The 16,531-nt window shown below is 55.3% G+C and overlaps 1 protein-coding gene across 4 annotated transcripts in view; it reads right to left on the reverse strand.

The window, feature by feature from the left end:
• Positions 1–15,946, reverse strand: part of GALNT6 (polypeptide N-acetylgalactosaminyltransferase 6) — a 37,643-nt gene extending 21,697 nt beyond the window's left edge. The window contains exons 1-4 of one of the 4 annotated variants that reach the window (XM_040979319.1): positions 15,895–15,946; positions 8,546–8,742; positions 2,646–3,195; positions 1,108–1,280 (exon numbers count right to left, since the gene is read on the reverse strand). In XM_040979319.1, coding sequence (XP_040835253.1) covers positions 1,108–1,280; positions 2,646–3,136 — 664 coding nt within the window. In that variant the 5' untranslated portion in view covers positions 3,137–3,195; positions 8,546–8,742; positions 15,895–15,946. Of the gene's footprint in view, positions 1–1,107; positions 1,281–2,645; positions 3,196–8,466; positions 8,743–14,823; positions 14,928–15,894 lie in introns of those variants that run through there. The other 3 variants (XM_040979305.1, XM_040979298.1, XM_040979313.1) reach the window with 3 other exon arrangements.
• Positions 15,947–16,531: the final 585 nt, after the last annotated feature.

A 16,531-nucleotide genomic window follows, 5' to 3' on the forward strand; every position in this document is an offset into this window, starting at 1 on the left:
TTAGGTTCTTGGCTCCCACTTTGGCCAAGCCCCGTAGGCCTAGTGTGGACAGCTGGGAAATGCTGCAAGCTGTGTGTGGGTGTTTGTGCATATCCATCTTTCTCTATCTACCAAATAATTATACTTAAATTATAAGTAAACCAGCCAAACAGAACGAAGCCACCACAGTCTGAGCTGGGGTGACTGCAGCCTAGTCCCTTCCCACAACCCCTCATCTCTCAGTACGCACGTTAACCTGGCATGAAGGACAAACATCAGCTCAATCTCTTTTTAGTCCCGCCTCCTGAGACAAACCCACGCCCCAGCGGCACCAGAGACCCCAACAAAGCATGCCTGCCTTCACACCCTGCCTCTGCCCTCTCCTCTTCTGGGAATGCCCTCTGGGGCACTCCCCATCCAAGGCCCAGCTCCAAGGTTACCAGGCCTGTGGACCAGTCCCAGCCATGGCCAGGAACATAACAGAACCAATGCTTAGGGCCCGGCTCGTGGCGTGGCACGAGACACTTTCACCTGTGGCATCAGCATCCGATAGGGGTAGCAGATCGAGTCCAGGCCACTCGATTTCCAATGCAATTCCCTGCTGATGCATCTTGGAGAAGCAGTCGAAGACAGCCCAAGTGCTTGACCCCTGCACTCATGGGGGGACCGAGAAGAAGCTCCTGGCTTTGGGCTGGTACAGCCCCAGGCACTGCGGCTATCTGGGGAGTGAACCAGCAGATGCAAAATTTCTCTCTCTGTCTCCACCTCTCTCTCAACAATTCTGCCTTTCAAATAACAAAAATAAATCTTTAAAAAAAAATATATATATATATATATATAAAGAGCTTCAAGCAAGAAATATGGTCTCACAGACTCCTACCCTCTGGTCTTACCTCTAGTCTCCAGCTTGGAGGCGAAAGTGGAGTGCAACAAAACCCAAGCTTGTTCTAGGAATGTAAGGTGCCTGTTCTCCCATCCCCCACCTGCCTCCTTACTGCTCCTGGACCTTCTGGTGGGCTGTGACACCAGGGACCTGGTCAGGAGCCGGCACCTGGCTCCCTCGAGGGAAGCTGCCACCTTCCCAGAGCGCCCGTGGCAGGCCCTGGCCTGGGGCCCGTCTCGCCTCACCGTCTGTGCTGGCATCATCCACCAGGATGATCTCCCGCAGCAGGATGGCAGGGGCGGTGTGCAGCACGCTGTACACCGTCCGCAGCAGTGTGGACCACGCTTCGTTGTGGAACACGATGATGACGCTCGTGGTGGGCAAGGGTGGGCAGCGCCGGAACTTCTGGTCGACACATCTGGAAGGAGCAGAGGATGGGCAGATGTGCACAGCTGTCCAGAACCCTGTCCAGGTGGGGTAGCAGGGACGTGGGAGGGCCTTGTTCCCTGTCCCCAGCTCCCCTCACATCTGCACCTGCTCCTGGCCTCTGCCCAGGCCCAGCTCCTCCCTGCCCCATGGGCTCTCTGCAGGGAGCAAGCAGCCCTGTGATGTATGCATGGCGGAGTGTGATCCGACCCCGAGCCCCAGCGGGCAGACTTGGCCATCTGAGCAGAGTGGCCGCTGCTCATGGCGGGGAGCTAGGAGAGGCTCTTCCCCGCTTCCTCAGCACCTCCCTGCACTCTGATGGTACAGTCACCAATGGCTACCTATCTCCTCTGACCTCTCCTTGATCCCTCGGGGGGCACTTGGCCATGCTGCCACCATGGGGTGGGAGGAGGAGCAATGCTGACTTGAAGGTAGCACGTGGCTCCTCTGCTGACCGTGAGATCCCTCATGGCCCCCCCAGGGAGTCCCCTGCTTGCTCCAGGGCCTCCTCTCTGCCTAGCACCCTTCTCTGTGAAGACCTCCTGCTGGCACCAAGGGACAATTCATTCTAGACCCAAAAACACTCCAGTGTGAAGCTCTCCAGACCCATGGGGGCTGTCACTGCAGTGTAGTAGGTTAAGCTTTCGTACAGACTCTGGTTCAAGTCCCAGCTGCTCCACTTTACACTCAACTCCCTGCTAATGTGCCTGGGAAAACAGCAGAAGATGGCCCTGCCACCCACGTGGGATCCTAGGCTTCTGTCTTCAGCCTGGCACAGCTCCAGCTGGTGTGGCAATTTGGGGAGTGAATTAGCAGATGGAGGATTTCTCTCTGTTGCTCCCTCTCTCTGTAACTTTGTCTTTCAAATAACAAAATAAAATCATAAAAAAAAAGAGGGGTCAACACTGTGGCATAGTAGTTTAAGCTTCTGTCTGCAGCACTGGCATACTATATGGGTGTTAGTTCAAGTCCTTGTCGCTCCACTTCTGATCCTGCCCCTGGGAAAGCAGTGGAGGATGGCTCAAGTGCTTGGGCCCCTGCATCCGCATGGGAGAGCCAGAAAAAGCTCCTGGCTTTGGGCCAATCCAGTTCTGGCTATTACAACCATCTGGGAAGTGAACCAGTGAATAGAACATCTCTCTCATTGTCTCTTCATCTCGCTCTGCAACCCTGCCTTACAAATAAATAAATAAATATATATATAAATAAATATATATATATATTTTAAGGAAAGCAATGAGGGCTCAGCAGCAACCCTTGTCTCTGTTCTCAGCCTGGCAGCTCTCTGCCTGGCACTGGGCCCGGGGCCTTTGCCACACGGGCCTCCCTGCTCCGATGCCAGCTGCTTGCTACTCACTCTGGAGGCCGGGTGTCTGGGCCCAGGGCCCTCTGCAGGGAGATGCGGTCGCTGGCGAAGGCGTTGAAGCAGTGCTTTTTGTAGCCCTCCTCTTTCTCCTGCTTCTCCTGCGGCGTCCACTCGCTCTTGTGGAACGCCTTCCCGTCCGCTCCGGGGCTTTTGGGGTCCTGCGGCGGCCGCTCCCAGAAGGGCTTCAGTTCAGCAGGGCTATAGAAGCCGGGCAGGCAGGAGCGGTTGGTGGGAGCCTGTGTCTGCTGGGGCTCCGGAGCCCGGATCTGCAGCTTGGGCATGGAGTCCCGGAGGTTGTTCATGGCGCCCAGCATGAGGTCCAGCATGTGGCCCTTCTGGCCCACCAGTGAGTTCAGCCACGGCTTCTCGGTGGCCTGCTCCCTGCTGCTCACGTCCCGTTGCATGATGAAGAGGAAGAGCAGGAAGGCACTGCCGGCCACGGCCAGGCGCAGTGGCATGTGGCGCCTGCGGAGCAGCCTCATGCTGCAGGACTGGGAGTCCGGCCCTGGAAGCGGCGCGCTCTGTCCCGGCCGGCCTCAGCCTGAGAAGGGAGCGGAGTGAGACAGCAGTGAGCCGAGGTCGGGGTAGGGTCCATGGGGTGCTGCGTCGTCGGGGACCCCAGTCAGAGGAGCTGTCACTGCCTGCCTGGTGGCATTGCTTCACACAGCCACAATCACCCTAGGCCTCAATTATCCTTTTCTATAAATTGAGGACACCGGATCCAGTGTTTTTTATTTCTCACAGCAATAGACTTACATCACTGGCACACTGAAATTCTATGTGAATAATCATTTTCTTAAACCTCATTTATTTAGTTTGCAAGCCAGAGAAAGAAGAGAGGAGGCAGGGGACAGGAGGGGACAGAGAGATCTTCCATCTGCTGGTCCACTCTCTAAATGGCCACAATGGCCAGAGCTCAGCTGATCCGAAGCCAGGAGCCAGGCGCTTCTTCTGGATCCTTCATTTGGGCACAAGGTCCCAATGACTTCATCCTCTGCTGCTTCCCCAGGCCATAAGCAGACAGTTGGATCAGAAGTGGAACAGCCAGGACTTGAACCAGTGCCCACATGGGGTGCTGGTGCACAGGCAGAAGATAGGCCGGATAAGCCACTGGCTCCATGAAAAGTTTCTTCTAATAATAATACAAAAATTATTTATTTGACAGAGCTTCCATCTGCCGATTCATTCTGCAAATGCTCTGGGACTGCCACCAGGAGTCAAAACTCCATCCACGTCTCCCATGTGGGTGACAGCATCACCTGTGCCTCCCAGTATCTGCCCTTGCAGGAAGCTGGAGCTGGGAGCCGGAGCCGGGGTTATCTCCGCGTAGAAAGGCAGGCTCAGCTAAACACCTGCCCCGACAGGAAGCAATTCAATCGACAGAGCCACTTGGGAAAACAACCTGGTCCTAGCAAGTAAAAAGTCAGATGAACCAGTATTTCCAATGCAAGTTTCATTTCCAAGATAAACTGTGGTTCCTGTACACCAGGAGGCACAGATAAGAATATCTATGACAGCGCGGATTGAAGTGGCACCACCGGGCAACCAGGGGATGGGGATGGGCCACACGTAAATCCGCCAGCGGGAGAATGCGTGAAACAGCTGCACCCTGGGTTTCCCTACAGCCCTGACACACAACAAGCCACTTCTCCCTGTAGCGATGCAGACCGAGGTTGGCTGAGGGAAAAAAAAAATAAAGTTGCAGAAAGATACACAGGATGATCTCATTTAAGAGGGAATGGGAAAGCTTGCAGAAGTGCAACAATGTACTGCACATACACGCCAGGAGACTAGAGGATGGAGCAGGTGTTTGGCGCACCAGCTGACCAGTGCAGATGCTGCTCGGGTGACACCTGCCGCCCACAGTGAAGCGCCTGAGCTGAAATGCAGGTCCACTTCTGGTCCGGCTTCCTGAAGATGTGCATGCTGGGAGGCAGCGGGTGACCGTCCCTTGGGTCCCTGACACCTACACAGGAGATGAGGACTGAGTTCCTGGCTCCCAGCTCTGGCCTGACGCGGTCCTGGCTGTGGTATTTATCTAGAGGAGTGAACCTGTGATGGAAGATCTCTCTGTCTGCCTTTCAAGTGAGGCAAAATTAAAAAAAAAAAATACAATCTCTAAAGAAATTCTACAACTAAAGTCTCTGAAGAGTGAGGAAAAGTTCTAGAAGTAAGGCGCATATATATATATATATATATTTTAACTATGATTTATTTATTTTTATTGAAAAGTCACATATACAGAGGAGGAGAGACAGAGAGGAAGATCTTCCGTCTGATGATTCACTCTCTAAGTGATCACAACAGCCAGAGCTAAGCCAAACTGAAACCAGAAGCCAGGAGCCTCCTTCGGGTTTGCAATGCAGGTGCAGGGTCCCAAGGTTTTGGGCAGTCCTCTACTACCTTCCCAGGCCACAAGCAGGGAGCTGGATGGGATGTAGGGCTGTCGGGATTAGAACTGGTGGCCCTATGGGATCCTGTGCATGCAAGGCGAGGCTTTTAGCCGCCAGGCTGCTACGCTGGGCCCAGGCATATTTCTTGCAGTGGACAGTGCCTACTGATGCTGTCCTTCGTTCTCATGTACCACGTGTACGGTACACACCTTCTTCTGCATTTCCTTGCATTTAGTAAACAGAATTTTGTTTGCTGGAACCATGGCACATCACACTAAGCCTCTGCCTGTGCTGCTGGCATCCCATAGAGGTGCTGGTTTTTTGAGTCTTGGCTGCTTCACTTCCGACTCAGCTTCTCTTCATGCCTGAGACAGCATTGGAGGCTGGCTCAAGTCCTTGGGACCCTGCACCTGTGTGGGAGACACAGAGGAAGCTCCTAGCTCCTGGCTTTGGATTGGCTCAGGTCTGGCTATTGTGATCATTTGGGGAGTGAACCAGTAGCTGGGAGATGTCTCGTTCTCTAAGTAACTCTGCTTTTTAAATACAATTTTAAAAATCTCAGGCCCAGCACAATAGCCTAATGGTTAAAGCCCTGCCTTGCATGTGCTAGGATCCCATATGGGCATCTGTGTCCCAGCTGCTCCACTTCCCATCCAGCTCCCTGCTTGTGATCTAGGAAAGCAGTCGAGGACAGCCCAAAGCCTTGGGACCCTGCACCCGTGTGGGAGACCTGGAAGAGCTCCTTGCTCCTGGCTTCAGATCAGCTCATCTTCGGCTGTTGCAGCCACTTGGGGAGCGAACCAGAGGATGAAAGATCTTCCTCTCTGTCTCTCCTTCTCTCTGTAAATCTGCCTTTCCAATAAAAGTAAATAAATCTTTAAAAAATTTGAGAGAACTTTTATAAAATCTGAGATTCCACGACAATACCTTCCAGGAGGGGTGTTCACTGGGCTGCCCAAGTTCAAGGGATTATTGGCAAGTGGCTACACCACATTCTAGAAGAATGCTGGGTGAGCCCTGGGGTTGATGGTAAGAGGGCTGCCCCCTACAGTATCAGCGCTGGCCTGCCTCCTGGGACGGTCACAAGGACGAACTTTGGAAAAGCAGCCCAGAGCTCAGTGGCACAAAGCAAGTCCTCAGAAGGTGTCTGTCCTTATCATCTGTAACTGGGTAATCCCTGGGTGCTTAGCTTAATCCCTCTAAGCCTCAATTTCCTTATCTATAAAATGGGTTTAACTAGAACCTATCTCACAGTGGCAAGGAGCCAATTGGAGAACATTAGTACAATCCTCGGCAGAGTGCCTGTCTGACATGGGAACCTGGAGCAAGCAGCAAGGGTTTCCATTAGAAGGATGAGGCCCTGCTCAGAGGCCCTCCAGGGCTCCCCAGGCACCCCACTCACCCTCTTCTGCACATTTTGCTCAACAATAACTCCGCTGGAGCTCTTAGATGCACAAGTTGGGGAAGTTGATGCTGGCGCCCTGGAATCTGGGCACCACACTGCTGTCTTTTTTTTTTTTTTTAAGATCTATTTATTTGTATTAGAAAGGCATTTTTACAGAAAGAGAGAAAAAGATCTTCCACCCACTGGTTCACTCCCCACATGGCCGCAACAGCCAGAACTGAGCTGATCCAAAACAGGGAGCCAGGATCCTCTTCCAGGTCTCCCTCAGGTACGCAGGGCCCCAAGGCTTTGGGTCATCTTCCACTGCTTTCCCAGGGAGCTGCATGGAAAGTGGAGCATCTGGGACATGAACCGGCACCCATATAGGCTGCTGGCGCTTGACGGTGGAGGATTAGCTAGTTGAGTCATTGCAGCAACCCTAAGGTCTTGACCTCGGTGGACAGCAGGCCTCCTTCTGGGCTGGCTGGAGGGCGCGGTGGGATATGCACGTTCTCCCGTCAGTATCGACAGCACGAGGCAAGTAAGAGAGCTCTCTCTGAGCATCTTTCGCTGTCGAGTGGTGGAAGGAAAGACGTGATCACTCCACCAGCACCTGCTCATGTATTTGACACCTGCTAAGTGCCAGGCCCCTGGTGAGACATGAGAAATGCAACAATGAGCAAGTCCAGCCTCCTGGGAACACACACACACCGATGGCAAGTCAGACTTTCAACAGGGATCACCCAGCAAGAAGGCAGCCCAGGAAGGCGCCCTTGGGTGCTCTAGGATGGGGGTGGTACAAACCAAGCAAACGTGGGGAGGGCGATGTGTGTGGATAAGCGTGGCAAGGGGAGCAGGGCTAGGCAGGATGAAGTGAGTACAGGCCAAGCCCGGGGTGGCACGTGCAGAGGCCAGAGGGGGCACTTGGCATGGCCAGCCAGAGGCTGCACCTGGCTCAGGACCACGGGAGCAGCAGACGGTGAGCTCGGAGAGCGACTGAAGGCGAGTCATGAGAGCCTTGTTCGCTGTGCCAAGGAATTTGCCCTTGACCTCGGGTAAGCAGAGTAGCAAAGGAAGAGCCGGCCCTGTAGAAGGGGGCTGTAGGTAGGGGCAAGCACACAGGGCTTGCGCCTGCGTGGAAGCTGCGAGGTCTGGTAAAGTGGGGCCGGGGGCCGGAAGTCAGAGAGCAGCCACGGTGCTGCTGGTGGAGGAGGTGGCGGTACATGCAGGATGCTCGTGGGTGACAGGATGAGGCGGCTTCCCCGGTTTAGAACACAGTGGGAAACAAAGGGGCTTGGCATACAATTCCTTTCCCTAGAGAAGCTTTAAATCTCACCAGTGAACAATCAGTGGGAGGCCGGGCATGGCGGGGTAACCTAGTGGCTAAAGTCGTCACTTTGTGCACGCCCAGGATCCCATATGGATGCCAGTTCTAGTCCAGGCGGCCCCGCTTCCCATCCAGCTCCCTGCCTGTGGCCTGGGAAAGCAGTCGAGGACGGCTCAAAGCCTTGGGAGACACAGAAAAAGCTCCGGGTTCCTGGCTTCAGATCGGTTCAGCTCCAGCCACTGCAGCCACTTGGGGAGTGAACCAGAGGACGGAAGATCTTCCTCTCTGTATATCTGACTTTCCAATAAAAATAAATAAATCTTAAAAAAAAAAAAAAAGTACAAGAAGTAGAAGTGGGAGGAGACGGGGCAGGAAAAGACCTGGAGAGAAGCTGTCCGTCTCTCGGGCCCATGGAGAAGGATCGTGTTGCAAAGGAGGCTCCAGGAGGCAGAGGGGACGCGGCCGAGGGGCAGCTTCCTATCCCAGGGGTCAAGCTCACAGCTAGGCCCCCAGCTCAGGTGCTTCCACTTGAGCTCATCGCATCCATTCTGCCCAGACTGCAGAATGGATGGGACGCAGGAGAGGTGGCGTGTGTGCCTGCCGTGGCCCGCCCCACCCTCCTGCAGCTGGGTCTTTCTAGAAAACTTTCTGTCTACCCCTGCTCTGGCAAGAAAGAGCGAGCCCGGATACAAACAAAGGAACAGGTACCTTAGTCACTCGCTGTCACGCTGCTCAGACTCACCTCCTCCAGGAAGGCCTCCCTGACTGACCAGCTGAGATCACTTGCCTGGATCACCCCTACTCCCTCATCCTCGGCCAGCGGGCACTGCCTCGGGAGGTTTCTCTCGGAGGCGGTGAGGTTCCTCTGGGATGTTTGCTGGAGAAAGGCAAGAGCTGAGAGGAGCTCTTCCCGGCCTACAGCCTGGCTGCGTTCAAGCCAGTTTTCCGGAATAATCTGCAGAACCTCCAGCTACAGGACACATCCTGGAAAGAAAGGAGATCTGCAATTAGTGTGCGCGCTCCCGACACTGTTTGCTCAGCACACAGGGCCACGAGCGAGCGTCCCTTGGAACAGGCACGGACCACAAGAAGCCACGGGCTCCTGTTCTCTGTGCTCCTGCAGCGCGGGGCGCTCGGGCTGGGGCGCCTACCGGCCCCCTCGCTCACCTCCTGCGTCTACCGAGCCATCACTCCCAGTGTTTTCCCTACGGCCACAGTCAGCCCTGGGCCTGCAATGCGCCAGCCCACATTCTCCCAATGCTGAGGTGTTATCACAAATCCCCTTCCTCTGAGAAGCCCTCCTGGACTGAACATGTTGGACCTCATCCTGGCTCTTCCGGCCGCAGCAAACCGCCGACTATAAATCATTATGGTGCTATAAAATAAATTTAGAGTGCTACAAATTTTCAGATGAAAAACAATTTTTTTTTAAAAGAAAGATTTATTTATTTGAAAGGCAGAGTTACACACAGGGAGAGACAAAGAAATCTTTCCCAAATGGCCCCAATAGCCTTGGCTCGGCCAGCCCAAAGCCAGCAGCCAGGAGCCTCTTCCGAGCTTCCCATGTGGCATCAGGGGCTCAAGGCCTTCCCCAGCACATTAGCAGGGAGCTGGATCAAAGTGGAGTAGCCGGTTCTCGAAACCCATACCCATACGGGATGCTGGTGGTGGCTTAGCACGCTATGCCACAACGCCAGCCCCCCAAAAGTTCTTTAAGACTAGTATAGAACAGAATGAAACAGAAAACATCACGAGCTGTCTTAGGACACCTGGACAGATATTCTTTAGTTTTAGTATTGATTTCAGTTGTTATTTATACACGCAGAGAAAATACCTGAAGTCTCAGAGCACGTTGGGCTTGAATAGCTTCAGACGTATAAATGCGATAGACTTAAAGAATGTTGTTGGGCCCAGCGCGGTAGCCTAGTAACTAAAGTCCTTGACTTGCATATGCCAGAATTCCATATGGGCGCCGGTGCATGTCCCGGCTGCCACACTTCCCATCTAGCTCCCTGCTTGCGGCAGAGGCCCGCACCTGTGTGGGAGATCCAGAAGAAGTTCCTGGCTCCTGGCTTCAGATCGGCTCAGCTCTGGCCGTTGCGGCCACCTGAGTAAGTCCCTAAAAAAATGTTTTTTAGGCAAGTTTTACTAAATATATTATGCTTTCATGTAGTTTTGTCAATGTTGAACACATTTTTATCTTCATTTTTTATTTCAGCTCATTGACAAACATCGCCTCATACAAAATGAAACTAAAATTATTATTCAAAATTGAGCAGCGGGTACTCTCCATGGGAGACCCGGCAGAAGCTCCTGTCTCCTGCCTTCACATTGGTCCAGTGCCAGCCGCTATGGCCATGTAAGCAAGGAGCCAGCAGATGGAAGATCTCTCTGTGTGTCTCCTCAACAACTATAATAAAAATAAATCTTTTAAAATAAGATTTATTTATTTTTACTGAAAAGGCTACACCAGTGCAAGAAAGTCCTCTCTCTCTTTGTTTCACTCTGTCGAAATAGGATGAAAATAAATAAATAAATGAAAACTTAAAAACCCAATGGTTAAAAACCGAGTGGCTAAAGTCCTCACCTTGCACGCACTGGGATCCCGTGTGGATATCAGTTCTAATCCCGGCAGCTCTACTTCCCATTCAGCTCCCTGCTTGTGGCCTGAGAAAGCAGTCGAGGCCTTGGGACCCTGCACCGGTGTGGGAGACCTGGAAGAGGCTCCTGGCTCCTGATCAGCACAGCTTTGGCCATTGCAGCCATTTGGGCAATCAGCAGATGGGAGAGCTTTCTCTCCTTCTCTCTTTATCTGACTTTCAAATAAAAATAAATCTTTAAAAATAAAATAAATCCTTTCAAGATTTGTGATGTAAAATGCATAAGGCTAGAGGTAAAAAGACATTTAAATAATTAAAATGTCAACGGATTTTTTTGGGGGGGGCAGTTTGTGGGATCAATACTTGCAATGTTGAAGTTTTGGGATGCAGATGTAGGTAGCAGGTCTAACTGTCACCCGTCTGACAGCCAGAGATACAGTTCAATTCCAGCAGGTTAAATTCTAGCATTTTCCAGGAAGCTTTCCTAGATTTCCCTGCAGGAAGAAGGCTCCTTGCCCAGCCTGCCTGCTCCCCAGCCTCACAGCCTGCCTCACCTTGGGTTGGAGGTGTCACTGGTCCCTCACCCACTAAGACAACCTATGGGGAGCTGAAAGGCCAGCCTGTCTCCACCTTTTTATCACTTGGCTCACATCTGGACCCCACAGATGCTACATAAGCTTTTGCTAACGACATGAAGTCAGCGGGCTTAACCTCAACCGCAAGCACCGGCTTCCCTTAACGGCGCCTGAAGACACGCCCCCCCACAAAGAGTTGAATTATGTGATGGTCTGCTGTGACAGATTTGCTTGCCACTTTTTTGCATTTAAATGCTCACAACGGCTAGGGCGGGGCTGAGGTCAGGAGCCTAGAGTCCAATTTGGGTCTCCCTTAAGCCATCACCTGCTGCCTCCCCAGAGTGCCCTTGCAAAGAGGAAACTTGAATCAGAGACCTGGATGCAGGATGCTGAGGTCCCAATCGGCAGTTTACCTGCTACGCCAAGTGCCCGCTCCTCACCGGCCATCTTGACCAGGCCTGTGTGCCTGAGACCAGTGCCCTCACGGTGCAGGGTGAGGCCGGTGCGGTCAGGTGATCCTAACCTTAACCTAGTGGCTTCCCCGCGGTTCACCACGCTCGCCTCCCATCCTGGAGAACCAGAGAGGGGACTGATTTGCAGACCAACCCCATCCCCAGGCTGAGCTGAACCCCGCTGCTTTCCTGGGCAGCCCCGCCCCACTCTCAGGCCCCGCCCTCCACCGTCACCTACCTAAGGACACAGATGCTTTCAAGATGAGGTACAGGCAAGCTTTTGAGAAAGTCAGGGTCAGCCACCCAGGGCCCACTCCCTGCCTGGCCAGGTGGCCTCCCAGCAACCCACTTTCTTCCTGTTTACCAATAGGGCCTTTTACCTCCGGGAGGGACACGTGGCAGCAGGAAGCCAACAGCCCACCCCCCCAGGTTCCCCAGGCGACGGTTCAATTACAGGTTTCTTCCCAAAGTGACTTGGCTGGCACAGCTCCCACCGGGGCTGCAGGTGCAGGCCCGCTGCTTGCTCCCAGGAAACACAGCCCTCTTCTCACCTCTGCGCTCACTCCACGAACACAGGAATGTTCCTGCTGTCCTCCCCACACCCCACTCTGACCCCATGGGTCACAGAGCCCCAGGATGCTCGCCCCTTGCCTGTAACTGCCCTCTAAGACACCTCAGTTGTTTTTTTTCCCCCCCCCCCAAGATTGCCAACTGCATCCTCTGTGGTTTCTCTTCCCAGGGAGATGTCCTGCAGGTTTTTTTCCGGAGCCCATGTGCAAGTTCAACTGCAACACAGCCCGCTTCAGTACACGTGTGCGCAAGATGTCAGGCTGAAATCGAACGGGGATTTTTTTCTCCTTTCCCCAGTGGAAAACAATCAACCTGTCTGTGCTCTCCACGGCATACGGAGCACAGTGACTGGCATCAAGATAACCACTCACTAAGCATTTGTTGACTTGCCCCAAAGAAAAGTCACTGAGATGCAAAACAACAGGCGACAAAACAGGCATAGTTCATCAGCGCACCAGGTACTCGCTGGCTGCCCTGCTGGCCCTGGGTGGGACAGAGGTGGACAACTGGCTGCTACACCTGCCACAGCTGGGGAGCGGACAGGCTTCTGCGCAACAGTCACACTGCAAACAGGGGAGTCCGCGATGCTGCTGCCCAGCCCCTCGCTAGCCAGCCTTCCCCATCTCCCCACAGCCGGCCAGGGCACAGAACCACACAGTCCCTGCCCCACTCCCAGGCGGGAGGCCTTGAACGGCTGCTCACTGCAGGGCACTCCACACGCCACCCACCCCCAAATCCTGCTGACTCACGCCCTGCTCCTCTTTCTAGTCTGAAACCTCCTGCTTATCGCATCCAGAGGCCTGGCAGCAGCTGCCGTTGGCGGGCGGCTCCCCCGCACCTCCTTTCACAATCTCGGGAGAGCGCCTGTTCCCATTTGGATTCCTTTGGCCTGGGCGGCCTGCTTCCTGTTTGCTCTTTGCCCCCAAGCCTGAGCAGATGGCTAGGCATCTAGGCATCGGCTGTCATTTCCTCCTCTAAGCCTCTCCCTTACGGGACCGCTGGACAAGCCCCGTTTCTGCCTCTTTGACATCAGCTCTCGCAGGCCACGCGAAGCAGCACCCAGACCTATTTATCTGGCTTCCCCAGGCGGGGCTTCCTCCTTGTATCCTATAGAGGAAGGACCAACCAGCAAGCCGAGGCATTTGTCTCCTCTATTCCTTCTCCTGCTTGATCCTTAAATCCTGTTCTCTGAACTTCAACTTCGCACCCAAGCTGCCAGGCCCCCCGTGTCTGCAGCCTCCTCCATGCCATGTCACTGCTGGCCCTCTGTCCTCAGCTGTCCCTCACAAGCAGAGGTGAGCGGGGACGCTGGCTCTCATCCTTCCTTCATACCTCTCCCTGGGACTCCGGAACAGGTGCGCAGGGTCCAAGAGAAACACTCGCTGCCCTAGGGCTGTCAGGTGGCATCAAAGAGCCTTGCTAACCCTGGGTTCTACCTCGGACTGAGCCCGGCTTGTTACATGCCTTCGCACACAATTAAGCATTGAGCTCAGCTCGGAGACAGGCACTGCCCCGCACTTGACCTCCTGCCTATTCAATTCCTCACTCACATCTCCTCCAGCAACAGTTGACATTTGGGGCTTCCCCAAAGGCGCAGAGAGCAGTAGGAAGATCAGAGTTCCCCCAAGTTTATGGGCAGGCGGGCCATCTCCTGGCTCTCTGTCCTGCCTCCACCCCAGCCTCTGCGTCACTGACAGGACAGGAGGTGCTGGGGGCAGTCCCAGGAGGGTTAGCATAAAACCATGGTCATTTTTTTTTTTAACAGGACTGCTTACCCTAGCAAGTTCCAGCTGGATTCTCTGTTTTAGACAGAGACAACCAGGAGATGGGACAGTTAAAGATCTTGGCCAATGAAACAGCAGGGGCAGAATTTGCACTCAAGCCTGGGTGTCTCCAAAGCCTGCTTGCTTACCCATGACACCTCATTGTCTCGCATCCGGCTGGCCGGTGCCTGGAGCTGGGCCAAGGTACTCCCATGTACACCGTGTCATTTGCTCCCCACCCAGGGAGTGTTTATGTGATTTGGCCATAGCTCCCCACTGCTAATCGAGCCACAGAGCTGACTCAGATGGGCTTGCTCCGCGGTCGGCGGCTGCTCCTGGTCCTGACTACTGTACCAGGCAATGGCTACACGCTCTCAAGCCCGTGGTTCTGTCTTCTGCCCGCATTCCTTCTCCCTGTTGGTCTCAGGCCAGGGTGTTTTTGATCTAGGGGGGCACCCGACATGCATGGTGCCTCCCCTCCTCCGACCTGAGCCCTTCCACCCCGTCTGGGAGGCAGCTGTGTGCCAGGCCGGCTGTGGCAGAGTGACTCCTCAGTGCCCAGCGTGCCACACATGTCACCAGCCCCACACTTCCCTCTTTGCTCTGACAACACTGTCCACCCACTGCCCTGGAAATGGCTCCTGTAACTGTGCCCTTACAGCGTACGGCATCAGGGCTGGCGCAGTAGCATAGAAGGCTAAGTCTCCACCCACAGCGCTGACATCCCCTGAGTTATGTGCCAGCTGCTCCACTTCCCATCCAGCTCCCTGCTTATGGACTGGGAAAAGAGTGGAGGATGGCTCAAGTCTTTGGACCCCCGTACTCATGTGGGAGACATGAAGGAAGCTCCTGGCTCCTGGTTTAGGTTCAGTTCACTTCCAACCATTGTAGCCATTTGGGGAGTGAGCCAGTGGATGGAAGATCTCTCACCTCCTCTCTCTATAACTTTTTCGAATTAAATAAATAAACCTTAAAAAAGAAGTGTGTGTGTGTGTGTGTGTGTGTGTGTGTGTCGGGGGTTATGGCATCCTCAAGGACACTGCGCGATGCACATTGTCACTTTGGGCAACTTGGGCCCAACAGCAGTTCAAACTGTACATCTTACCTAGCTCCATTCATCACAGGGGTTGGTCTGTCTCCTCCTGGTGGCCGTCTGAGGGGCAAAGACACAACTCAGGGGGCTGGAGAGAACAGGCAGTGCAGAGTGTTCACACACACACACACACACACACACACACACACACACACACCTTATGGGAAAGGGAGCCTGTGTCTTCATGCTCTCTGGTGTCTGGAGCCAGCAGCCTCACCCAGCCAAGCACAAGGGGCTTGGAGCCTGAGGGGTGCCCCAGATGCACACCTGCCCTCGGGGCAGGGGTGGCCCAGGGGCACTGGCTAATGGCAGGCTCTGCTCCAAGCTAGATGGCCACTAGTCCTGCATCTACCCTCAGCGCAGACCCTCTGGGTCTTCAGTGACTGTCCTTGGGGCGGGGGGCAGCCTCCTGCTGTTTCTCTTTTCTGTCAGCCTGGGATTTGGAACAAATGAGAGAAACCAGGAAGTTGGCGACAGTCACACTCAGGAACACCCATCTGACTCCCTCCCCCACACGGCTGCACAAGCAGCCCTAGTACCTCAAAGGCCCACGGTCCCGCAAGGCAGCTCAAGCAAGCACCATGACTCCTCCTGGCAGGCTCTGTTCTGCCCAGGAGCAGCGTGGCACCCAGAGGAAGCAAGACTTTCGTGGCCCAGGGCACGTGGAGTGGGGGTGACCCAACGTGCGCAGCCACGAGCACACGGTATATGGGGACAGGAGACAGGATGAGTGAGGGGAAGAGGGTGTGAGCCCTGAAGGGCGGGCAGCCCCCACCCCGGCTCTCCCACCTCGCCATCGTCTCCCCTCCTCCCAGCGGATCCCGGAGGTCTGGGCTGCCCCATTCATCGCCCAGTTCTGAGAAGCTCCAAGGCGCCGGCGCCGGGTCGGGGAAGCCCAGAGGAGGAGGAGCTGGAGGCCCCCGCGATCCGCAGGCAGCCGGGGCAGGAGGAGCCGGCCCGTTGGGGGTGCAGGTGGGGCGCGAGGGCTTGTCAGCGCCGCGCTGGACGGCAAGGAAGACCCGAGGAGCCAGGGCGAGGAAGGGGACTCCCGGCGCGCAGGCGGGGCAGGGACCCCGGGCTTACCTGTGACGCCGTGGCCGAGCTGCACCCTCATCGCCGGGCGGGCCGCGCGCCGAGGTCCCGACGGGACGGCTGGGGGCGGACCCCGGGGCGGGCCCTGCACCGCCGGCCGCGCTCCGCCGCTCCGCCCCGCCCGCCGCCAGGTGCGGCCCCGGGCCACCGCGGTCCACCCCGGGCCACGCCGTCGCCGTCGGGGCCGCACACTGGGCGCCGGGGACGCTCGAGGGGCACCCTCGCCACCTCCCGGAGAGCGCAGCTGGCCGCCGGCGACGCGCGCACGGGCCAGCGCGGCGAGAGCGCTCCGGGTCCCCGGGCCTCGGCGCACTGGACGGCGCCCGAGGAGCCCCGGGGGTCCCCAGGTTTGTCCTGCTTGGCGCACGCTGGGAGGTGGTCTAGAGCAAAGCTCTGGTCCCTCTCCAGCCCCACGCAACCAGAGTTGGTAGGCAGAACTCCGCCGGCACTTGCTGTCATCGTCTCTTGCGTTCTGGAGAGTGTTTCTCCAAGTGTGGTCCGCGGACCCGGCAGCATCCGCCTTAGCTGTTAGACATGCCAAGTTTGAGACCCTGAGTAACCCCAGACTCTGGGAATGGGTTTGCGAGCTCTTCGGGCGATTCTGGTGCGTGCTCCACCTGAAGGACTG

This window comes from Ochotona curzoniae, unplaced genomic scaffold, assembly GCF_017591425.1.
Source record: "Ochotona curzoniae isolate NIBS_2020 unplaced genomic scaffold, NIBS_Ocur_1.0 contig_1014, whole genome shotgun sequence".
NCBI classification, from domain to species: domain Eukaryota; kingdom Metazoa; phylum Chordata; class Mammalia; order Lagomorpha; family Ochotonidae; genus Ochotona; species Ochotona curzoniae.